The sequence below is a fragment of the Condylostylus longicornis genome, unplaced genomic scaffold (genome assembly GCF_029603195.1).
Source record: "Condylostylus longicornis isolate FDR11 unplaced genomic scaffold, ASM2960319v2 ptg000010l, whole genome shotgun sequence".
Classification (NCBI taxonomy): Eukaryota; Metazoa; Arthropoda; class Insecta; order Diptera; family Dolichopodidae; genus Condylostylus; species Condylostylus longicornis.
The window spans coordinates 18,982,037-18,993,799 of NW_026577979.1; the positions used below are offsets into that span (position 1 = coordinate 18,982,037).

The 11,763-nt window shown below is 24.7% G+C and overlaps 1 protein-coding gene across 10 annotated transcripts; it reads right to left on the reverse strand.

Annotated features, from left to right (window-relative positions):
• Window positions 1–1,166: 1,166 nt before the first annotated feature.
• Window positions 1,167–10,843, reverse strand: LOC129618637 (neuroglian). 10 transcript variants are annotated; one of them, XM_055533499.1, is made up of 8 exons: window positions 8,616–10,843; window positions 7,969–8,545; window positions 7,732–7,893; window positions 7,284–7,658; window positions 7,027–7,130; window positions 6,809–6,840; window positions 2,296–2,340; window positions 1,167–1,501 (listed from the first exon to the last, which is right to left on the reverse strand). In XM_055533499.1, the coding sequence occupies exons 1-7, from the start codon at window positions 10,792–10,794 to the stop codon at window positions 2,311–2,313; spliced, it is 3,459 nt and encodes a 1,152-aa protein (XP_055389474.1). In that variant the 5' UTR covers window positions 10,795–10,843; the 3' UTR covers window positions 1,167–1,501; window positions 2,296–2,310. The 10 variants fall into 10 exon arrangements, 6 of the variants coding, with proteins under 6 accessions (XP_055389474.1, XP_055389472.1, XP_055389470.1 ...); XR_008697816.1 differs by lacking the exons at window positions 1,167–1,501; window positions 6,809–6,840 and adding exons at window positions 1,545–2,087; window positions 5,224–5,618; XM_055533496.1 differs by lacking the exon at window positions 1,167–1,501 and adding an exon at window positions 1,549–2,087.
• Between the last annotated feature and the right edge of the window lie 920 nt (window positions 10,844–11,763).

The following is an 11,763-nucleotide window of genomic DNA, read 5'->3' on the forward strand; positions in this document are numbered from 1 at the left end:
ATATTATATAAGTTTTGGATCTTTGATCTAATTTAGCTAAAATACTAAAAATTTTTGTGGTGATTGTTAAATGTTGTTATAAGGCAGTAATTTTATAAAAGGGTATTTATATTTAATCTAATGGGATTATAAAAAAAAAAAAAAAAGAACGAAAAAAATTAAATTTTTTTAAAACTGACCCGTTTGAAATTTGGCCATGAAATTTATTTTCTATTTTCTTTTTTTTAGCTAAAATTGAAATTCTTATAGTTTTATAATAAAGCAGTCTCCATAAAACTTTTTTGTTTGAATATTATTCGTTTACATTTTAATAAAACTGATATATAACATTATTTATATTAAGTTAAATATAAATATTTATAAAGTTTTAATTATTAATTATCTTTGAATTTAAGTTTATTTATTTTAAAAATTTAATAGTACTTTCATATAATAATGAAATTACTTAATTTTGGACAGTTATATGAACTAATTAAATTGGTACAGTCGTCATTTTGTTCTAACAATTTTTAGTGTTATTAATTAATTTCTCGCTTACATGTTTTTAAAATTGTTCTTTTATTTAATTAATTTTCCTTAAAATTTAATACAAATATGGACATTTTTCATTTATTTGTATTATTTAGAGTTATAAATGAAAATCTCATTTCAAATGAACTTTATTAATGAACACTTTTAATTTTTATTTTTAACTTATTTAAATATATATATTTTTTTTCAAGTTTAGTTAAACATGATATAAATTCCCTTTTGTTTTGTAATTTTAAAACGTAAAAAGCTTTCTGAACACATAATTATATATATGTACATTAAATAATAACTAAAAATTAATTTGATAGAACAATAAAATTTTGCATTCACATATAATTTTAAAAACCAAACAAAAAGCAAATTTTTCTTTTGTAAAAATAAAATAAGGATACATTTCTTTACTAATTTAGAAAAAGAACAAAAATATAAAACAAAATCTTTAAAACCTTTTAACTTAAATAAACAATTATTTATTTCCTTAATAGCTTAGTATAGAGAATATTTTATTAAATGTACTAAAATATAATAAATAGATATTATGTATTTATAATAACTATTTAAAATTTTGTCCACATTATTTTTGCTACATTAAAATCTTAAATGTTTTATGTTTAATTGACTATTTAAAATTTAAAGAAATTTAATTTCTAAGTACAAGATAGTGTAAAATGGAAGGGCTTTAATGTTTTTGATATATTTAGATTTTTTACTTAGTGGAAGTAATATGTGGAGAGCAAAATTCAATTAAAAAAATACTTAACTAAAATGATGTAGGATTAATTCTAAATTTTGTTTTTTTTTCCTTCTTATTACAAAATTATTTTTAATTTTTATTATAACACTCTGCACGGTATAAGTAGTATTAAAGAATTGTTGGAAAGTTGAGTTGTATCAGAGTTGTTATCAAAAAATTTCAATTTTGTATTCTTTATACATTCATTCTTTCCGCTTAATTAATAAAGAAATGATCCTAAAAAAAACACATTCGTTTCTTTTATAAAAAATAATAATATTCGTTATATATTTTAAAATTATCTAGGTATGTACTTTATTTTTGCATTATAAAATGAAGTTTTTTATTATTAAAAAAAAAACATAAAAATTTACATTCGTCATAATATTTCTGAAAATGAAGACAACATGATTTTAATAAAAATTTAGATTACAGATTAAAATTATTATTTCTATGTAACTATATATTTGTATATAATATATATAAATTTAAATTTTTTTTAAATTCTTTTCGTTTTTTTAGCATTTTCATTCAAGTTTTATTTTTATTTTTAAAACACTATATACTTAATATTTTCAAATTACATTTTTTAACAACTAAATTTGAATTGAATTTTTAGTTCATTTTTATTTTTGTTTTTAATTTAAGGAATTTTTTTTATGATTTTCTAAAATATAAATTATAAAAAATTATAAAAATAAAATTGATTTTATTTTTAAATATTTTCACTGATTTTTTTTTATATAATATTTTATACACACACACATGTATCGTTTTCTATATTATTCATTGTGTTTTATTGGTTTTTATTTAAAATATGAACCTATTGTTAATTGTTGATTGAATTTAAATAAAGAAAAAAAAAAATCATAAATTATTCAAAAACAAAAAATATATATATATATATTAAAATTAAAAAACATAAGAGAATGCTTAAACATAAGTAGCTACTGCATTAGAACCTTGCGATGATGGTTGTTGATGATTATGGGGTGCTGATGGTACAGGACTTACAGGCGGATTTAAATTACCTGGTATATATTGGCCTATGAAGGAGCCGTCCTCGGTAAATTGACCTAAAAAAATTGTATGAAAATATTTTTTTTAGAGAACTTCAATTATACAAAATAAACTTTTAATATAATTTATATTTATATGTAATACATAAAATGTTTGTATGTAATTAATATTGAAACCTTATTTATATAACACTTTCAATATAATATATAAATATAAGAATTATTCAAGTCATGAAGTACATAATTATTTTATTTACATACCGAACTTTTTATAATTCAAACTAAAAGTTGAAGATAAATAAGGTTTTAATTAAATGCACACATATTTTTAATTCATGTATTTATATAATGAAAAAATTTAAATTAATAATTAAAAAATTAGTAACAAAACATACTTAAATTGTAAAATAAATTTGAATGAAAAAAAAGACTGACTTATAAATAAAACAGACAAAAAAATTAAACAAACCACATGCACAGATTAGTAAAATTCTTTGACAAATTTATAAAAAGTTTTTAATGCCTTATTTAGATAAATATAAAAGAAAAAGAATTTTGGAAGGGTTGTACAAATTTTGAATTGGATTTGTGCATAAGTAGAAATGTTACTTAATAAGAAATTTTAAATTTGACAAAACCAATTTGGCAAAATATATGTATAAGATTAAATTCTGTAATACAAAAGTCAAAATATGTAGTTATTTAAGCAAGAGTGTAACAGTATAACCTTTATAGGGAGCAGATTTTGTTTTTATGCTTTAAGCATAACAAATTTCGACAAAATTTAAATTGCTGCGAATTTTGATCCAGATAAATGTTTTAAATAGTTTATTCTGAAAGTAGTGAAATTATATTAGCAATGCAAATAATAATTCATAAAGTACAATGTTGTTATATACTTAGTTCATTATAACAAGAATTGAGACGAACATTACATATAAATATAATCAAATGTTTCATATAATTTGTAAAGTATACTGTTAACTTGCTGAAATAATTTTTGAAATTATATGAACTAATATCAATCAAAAGTAAATTAAGAAATCAATTTTTATCTATTTTTAAGAGCACTTAATTTTTATTCATTAGAAACTGCTATAATGTGTTTAGTGTACAAGTAAATAAAAAATTTCAAATAATGGGTTTTTTTTTAAGAATTAAAATATTTTTATTAAACTGCATTCATTTTTATTATGTAATTTAAATTATTTATTTAAAAAATATACTGAAAATATTATAATATATTTTATAACTATCATACGTAATTGAAGACTAAAAGAAAATTATTGAAGAATTTAATTTGAACACATTTCCACAAATCCTCTTTTAATCTAAATCATACAAACTAATAGAAAAAATTTATTCACCAAAATTATCTTACAAAAAATTATTGGGTTTCAAAAGAAAGGGAAAATTTGTACTCAATTTTATTCTATGCTTAAATTATTGTTTTATTTGAAATTAGAGTTCCAATTGAAAAAAAAAAACAAGTTTTTTTTATCCATAACCAAAACATGTAATACGTAAAAAAAAATTAAACCTTTTCATATTAGTATAAATTTTGAACATTCTCTGATCGTTTAAAACATAAATTAACCACCACCAGTTTTAAACATTTAAGAGAGGAAGAAAAAACAATAATTAAATTATTATAGGGACAGAAGTAGAGCCAATTTTTAAATATTTGTAGTATGATAAAATGAAATTATTAAATGGAGTTGAATGTTAAAATGAATGAAGTTGATGATAATGATAATTTTTTTTTTTGTATATAAAGAAGTCGATTAATTTAAAATTTTCAAAGACTAAAAACATTAAAGACAGTTTAACATTTATGAAGACAAACAAATGTTTGTTTGCCGTTTAATTTAATTGTAAACAAATGTTTTCAAGTCATTTAAAATAACAAGAAATTTTAAGAATCAAAGATTGACACTTATTAGAGCATTTTCCCTGAGATGTGACGAATGCAATGTCGTGTAAACTTAAATGTAAGTCAAAAAAATTACATTTTGTTATGATCGTAATTTATTTGACAATGTGTTTTTGTAACATACTCGCATGTTATCATTTTGTGTACTCAAAATTTTCTCGATACGGAAATTTTAAACATAAGAACATAAAATACAATGATTTAAGAATAATCGGATCGGAAGTAAAAATCGAAAGTATTAAGAATTATCGGAATACAATGTTTTCTAGACGTAAATTTTTAAAAAATTTGACATTGCATTATTTATTTTTTATTTTTTGAATTTATTGTAAATTTGTGAAATTTTGGATTGACAACAAGACTTTCGCCTAAAGTTTTAATTTAAAAAGTTACACTTTTAATATTAATATTTATTTGCTTTTTTTTGGTGTATGAAAAGAAAACTCCCTTTTATTCGGAATAAATTATCTTTTCTAATATATTTCGTGAGCTACATACGCACTTTATCAAAGCTGATTTTCTTCATACACCTAAAAAACAAATTTATATTTCGGAAAAATTATTAACCGTGAGGAATTTTTTTTTAATTAATATTTTTAACTTTTGCATTTAAAAATTTATATTATAGTTTTTAATATATTAATCGACTTCAAAATATAACAAAAAAAGAAAAAATAAAAATAGAAAAATTGAATAATTATTTATGTACATGAAATTGAAAAATAAAAATAAAGTTTTATGAGAAATGTAAAAGGGGATTTTGAGAATTTACAGCTTCTTTGTATTAAAAAAGTATTAAGTATAATAAATATGTAACACAAGAAGGACGACAGATCTATTAACTAGTAAAATATAGAATTTTATTTTATTTTTATATATATTAACAAGCAAGGGGATATTAATTAGAATAAATACTTGAACTTTTAAATATATATATATATATATATAAATTTTATGAAAACTAATAAATATTTGATTTTGTTTTTTTTTGTAATTTTCAACTCTACCTCAGCCGTAACAACAACTTTATTGAATTTGTTTTATAATAATTGCAATAGCGTTGTAATCGAAATTTTGTAGTTATAGAGTAAATAAGTAGTAGTAGTATTTTGATTCGCTTTATAATCGATGATATAAAAAATCTTATTTATTTTAATAATTACTGTTTCAATTTTTATACATTAATTTTGTAGCTATTTTGAACTTCGAATGTAAAAAATTTAAATGATAAATTTAAAAAAATACTCAAAAAAGAATTTATTTTCTTTTTCTTTTGCTTTAAAATAATTAATAAAAACACAACATCAACGGTGGTGTATAAACTCATATGATGAGATAGAAAGAGACCCCAATCACGTACGTCCATATTGTCCAATAAATGAACCATCCTCATTCATACCTTCTAAAAAAAAGTTGGAATATCAACATTTTTCAAAAAGAAAAAAGAAAAGAGAAAAAAAAAAACGAAAATCAAATCAAAAACGTTATAAAAACACAAAACAAAAATAAATTAAATTAAAAATAAAAAAAACTAAAATAATTTTATAAAATTAATGTAAAATAAAAAAAATGTCGTTTAAATTTTTTGATGTAAAAAAAAAACGGCAAAAAAGAACACATTTTGTGATTTTGGTGTCAAATGAAAATAGAGAGATTGAACAGCAGAAGATCGAATTTTGATCAGGTAAAGTTAAAAAATTTTTAAAATATTTCAAAAAATTTTAAAAATTATGAAATGAACTTTCAAACAACAAAAACAAAATGTGAATTCAATCGATTTTTAATTAAAATATTTGTTTCTTCTTTTTTTTTGTTAAATTGATGGAAATGAGAGCGAGCCTAAATAGGATTAGTAGAAAAAAAATTGGTTAGAAACAACAAAAATTTGATTTTTAAATTCATTAAAACAATTCTTGATTTCTAAATAAAAACGATACTTTAATATAGCAGCAAACAATCGTAGATTATTAACTAATTAAGATAATAAGGTTCTCTATCATTTTGTTTGTTCAAACATTACTTTAAAATCTGTACCAACATTAAATCTCGAAAAAAAAAAATATTTTAATGTAAAAGTTTTACATATTGTAAAAAGTATTTTACTCAAGTTTCGATTTATAATATTTATTTATACAAATTATTATGGAATGTGAATATCATAAAAATAATTTGAGATAAAAATAAGAAAAATAGTTTAAAAATGATAAAAGCCATGGGAACAAAATAAAAGAAATGAAATGATATAAAATTTATTTCATATTTTGACGAAAAAAATTTGCAATAATATCGGTAGCAGAGTTCTTAAGCACTTTTTTTACCTAAACAACACATAAGCCCTTAAAAACAGCATTTTTTGTAATGCTCTCTTAAAATAAATAAATAATTATTATTTACTTTGTCATTTAATATTACATATTGTGGTTAAGTTTTATTAGTTATTCATGAATTTTTGCGTTAAAACTTGCAATCATCGCAATCGATTAATAATTATGTTTCCAATATTTTATGAGCTTGGTTATTTTTTTTTTATTTTTGCAATTTAAACAGTCACTAATCGGCAGATTCTTCATTTGTGATTTTATCGTACTTTACCTGAGGATGTAATCGTTGTTTGGTTTTGCGACCTCATTTCCATCAAAATAAAAATAAGTTTATTTTTTTAAAAAATTATAAAATTATAATTATAAAAAAAAATTTGCATATAAAATTATAAAAAAAAATTAAAATTTATAAATAAAATAAAATGTTTATTAGCAATACAATTTGTGACAATTGTTTTTTATCTCTTTTAGAAGTTACGCTTCACATACCTGTATCACCATCACCATATTCAGCCATTGAATCTGTATCACTTTCTGGGCCTCGTTTACTTGTTGAACTAACTGACTGCCTACCAGTACTCTTTGTATCCAAGCTAAAAGTAAAATGGAATATACAAAATTAGTAATGGTTATAACTTCATATTTAAATTACTAAAAAAATTAGTAATTTAAATATGATGAATTTCAAAAAACAACATTGAAAGAACTTTTTTAAATATATAAAATTAAAAGCTCATTCAACTTACGGCTGTGAATACTCATGGAAACCTCCCTCTTCTGGATAATCTCGTCTTCCGTTCGCTACTTCACGATCATGTACATCATATTTTCCACCACGATTTCTTCTAATTATACAAACAATTATAAGTAGTAATATTATAAATGCTAAAGCCAACATCATTCCAATAAACCATCCAGCATTAGCAACGTCGTCTGTTGGTATAGCTATAACACCATTTCCAACGACAAATTTTTCTTGAATTTCTGATTCTTTTACAAGATTACCATCAGCTGCCACTACTTGGAATTCATAATGCTTATCAGCATTTAAACCTCTAATTATTTGTTCATTTTCATTTGGTTCAGCTTCCACTTCATGGAATTTTTCTGTTCCTTTTTCTCTACAATTTTTATACAACGAAATGTCAAAATTAATCCATTCAGTAACCCAAAAAAATAAAACTTAATATGTACCTATATTTGGTGTAGAAATGAGATCCTGATTTGCCATCAATATTTGGAATATATTTAACTTTAACAATGCCATAACCATCATCTGAGGGTAATTCTTCAATACTAAATTTAGGAACATCCGGAACTTCTGGTGTAATTCCGCTTCTTCTTTCAACAAAATATCTGCAATTGAATATCAATAATGATTTTTTGTTTCATGATAATGTGATTTTTTGTATTAAGATAATGTGAACTTACTCGGCTCCTTCGCCCATTTTTGTGGTCGCGACAATAGAAATTCGATATTTAGTATTTGGAAATAGTCCACCTAACTTAGCTTCTCGCGCATTTGGATTTCTTATTTGAGGATTACGTTCCATTTTAGGACCCAAGCCAGTTCCATCTACAACTTCATAATAAATTTTATAGCCGGTAATTTTACCATTTGGATGTAACGGAGGCTTCCAGAATAAGTTGAATGCTGATGAACCAATTGGGTGAGCTTCAAATGATTGGACAGATGATGGAACTCCCTCTGGAGTATCAAAATCGATTGTGGCACTTGGTGGACCATCAAACGCATCATTGTAAACTAATACACGCGCAAAATTCTTGGAATCGGGTTTGAATTTGGTTACTAAAGCCTGATTAGAATCCGGTTTAACTTGAATTTCTCTATAATTATCCTCTCCTTCAGCTTCTGTCCATGTTTGAATTTTATAACCTCTAAAATGACCTCGAACGGTTTCTGGTGCTACTGGGTTCCAACTTAATAATGCTGAAATGCTATTTGTTACTTGTATCATTGAAAAATTAGTTGGTGCCTGCGTTGGTCCTTGATTTAAAATAAAAAATGTAAGTAAATTTTATACATTAAATATATTACAAAATTTTCTTTTGCTTACTGTCTTCTCCTGAATATCCAAAAGTTTCAACAGGCGCAATATTAGATTCTCCTTGTCGATTAATAGCTATAACCTTTATTATATAGCGAACGAATGTAGGTTGATTAACAACTTCATAATGACTTTGTTTCCAATCATAAATATCCACATTTTCCCATTGTGATCCGGGACTGTCACGCTTCCAAAAAACTCGATAATGAAAATCTGGTCCATTATGTTCAATTTCGGGCATTGGAGTCCATGAAATTACCATGTTATTTGGATTTGTACCTTTACCTATGACATTATACGGATTTTTTCCAGGAACAGCTGGCTGTGTTGAACATGATTCACCATTAGGTGATGGGATTGAAGGACCAATTTTATTATGTGCTATAACACGGAAGGTATAATTAGCCCATGGAGACATGGGTACTCTGTGAGAGAAATCAGTTGATGGAACTTTTTCAAATGCAACTTCCCATGTTTCTGGCGTAAATGAGGTATTATATTGTATGGTGTAGTGCAAAATTGGTGAACGATTATCTCCTTGCGGTTGCCATCTAATTAATGCTTCTTCAGCATAACAATCAGTGCTAATTAATTCTGGTGGGTTAGGAACATCTTGAACAATTAAAGTAGCTTGCTCACTGGCTGAATCTAATGCGGTTTTTGCTACGCAAGTATATACACCAGAATCTAATTCAACTGTTTTAGCTATTGTCAATGAGTGGTCATTAGTTTTAACAAAACGTACTTCCTGTTCAAAGTCAATGTCTTCGCCATTCTTTTGCCATAAAATTTCCAATTCTAAATTATTATCTGAGGCCGCATTACAACGGAATGTAGCTGAATTTCCAGCAGCAACTTCGTAATCAGATGGTGCTTCTGTAATTCTTGTATGTTCTTTGACATCTAAATTACCATGAGCTCTGGCATCACCTAACTTATTTTTGGCATAACATTCATAGTTTCCAGCATCAGCAAAACTAACACTTTGAATCAATAAATCACCAGTATCCATTATATGATAGCGTCCACCAGTTAAAGCCAAGTTGTTACGGATCCATTTCACAATTGGTTTAGGAGCACCAAATACACGACATCTCATTGTAACATTTTGACCATCAACAGTTAATTTACTTTGTGGTGGTTCAGTGATTTCTGGAGGTAAAGCCAAAACATTTAAATAAACATCTTTATATACATAGCCTAAGGAATTTGTTGCGTTACAACCATAGTTGCCAGTATCACTTTTTTCTAAATTCTTAATTGTAATTTGATTATTTTGAACTATTCTACGAGGATTTTGTGGAGCTTGTTCGATAGGTTTACCATTATGAATCCATTTAATTGTTGGCTCTGGTACACCAGATGCTTCGCATCTAAATGTTACCTCTTCTTCTTCAGCTGCATTCTGAATTTCGGGCTCAACAGTAAAATACGGAATTGACAATACACGCAAATTTATATTATAAGATTGAGCGTTACCAATACCATTCGATGCTTCACACGTGTATGAACCAGCATCATCAGAATTAACACGTCTTATTACTAAACTTTTACCGTAATTTCCTTGTGTTACCCTATCATTCCAATGAAGATCACGGCCATCTTTTTTCCAAACTATTTGAGGTAATGGTGTTCCACCGTAAATACAATATAATTCAATTTTTTTCCCTCTTAAAGCAGTTTCTTGTTTTCTTGTAACATATTGACGTTTTGGTTCATGTTTATTTAAACCAGGTGATATACCAGTTGATACAACATTTAACAAAATACGGTTACCAATTTTATATTCATTACGAAAAACTGATGTTGCTGAGCAAGCATAATAAAAATCATCGGATGCATCTTCACGTGTTACATTCGAGAACCATAGATTACCTTCTGGATCTAATGTCATACGTGAATTATTTATACTTTTTATACCACCATCAAGACCCTGAATTAACCAATTAACTGTTGGTTTTGGCCAACCATCTGGTGGCTCACATTGTAATTGAAATGGTGCACCTTCGTTAGCTTGAACTTCTTTTGGTGCATCATCTTTAAATGCATTTAATTCTGCTTTACGTACAAATACTGAATTCGATGTGGCAACACCAAATTCATTTTCAGCAAAACATTGATATTGACCAAGATCTTCATCTTTTGGTGATGTTATAACAAGTGTACCGCGTCCCGGTTGCTGTAACATACGATTATCATAAGCTTGCCAATTAAATGGTTTTCCATTTTTAATCCACCGGTATCTAAAAATTAAAACAGAATTAAATTATTTAATTTTTTATTATAAATTTGTCATAGACAATTTTTAAACAATGTAAGTAATTAAACATAAGTTGTAAGAGTTTAATAATACCTGAGTATAAGTATGATTGAGGGAACATATAAACGTTACGAATATTACACACTTAATCCTCATTTAATTTAAATATCTTTTGTCATGAAATATGAAAATGCATTTTACTTAATTATTGGATAAACAAAAAATACCTAGTTTATAAATCAAATCCTCGTAATTTATCAAATTTTTGTTTGGTTTTTTATAAAAATTTAATGATTGAAGAACAAGTGTTGTGATTTTCCATGAAATTTAGAATAAATCAAATCGAATATTGATTTCGTAATGTTTAATTTTTAGTATTAATTAATAAGGAGAGTAAATGAATTTAAACCTTGAATTAATTATTATGAATAATTACTAAATTATAATATTAAATAATTATAAAGTTATTTGTATTGAAACCTAATATCTTTTGTAATTTTTGTGATCTTAGATTAACTTATAAATAAGTCTATTTTCAAAACGTTGTCTGGAAGTTCTATTTCTTTGTTAATAGAATAAAACACAAAAATAAATATTTAAAGGCTTGCCAGCATGTCGAATTCTCTTGAGCTGGTTAAATTTTTTACGCAATGGCAGCAACGAAAAATAATATACTTTATGCTTTTGAAAAATCCGCTGTCAGATATTCACATTCCCATTTTCGTTTCCAAAATTTCTTTACGAATTCAATAAAAAATTTGACGAATTCGCTGTACATAATACCGAAATCTCACGTTCTCCAAATTTCTTGAAAAATTTGCTATACATAATAAGAATATCATTCTACAATTATTAAATCGGAGTACTTTTATAAAAATAAAAGGCATTCTTAAATAA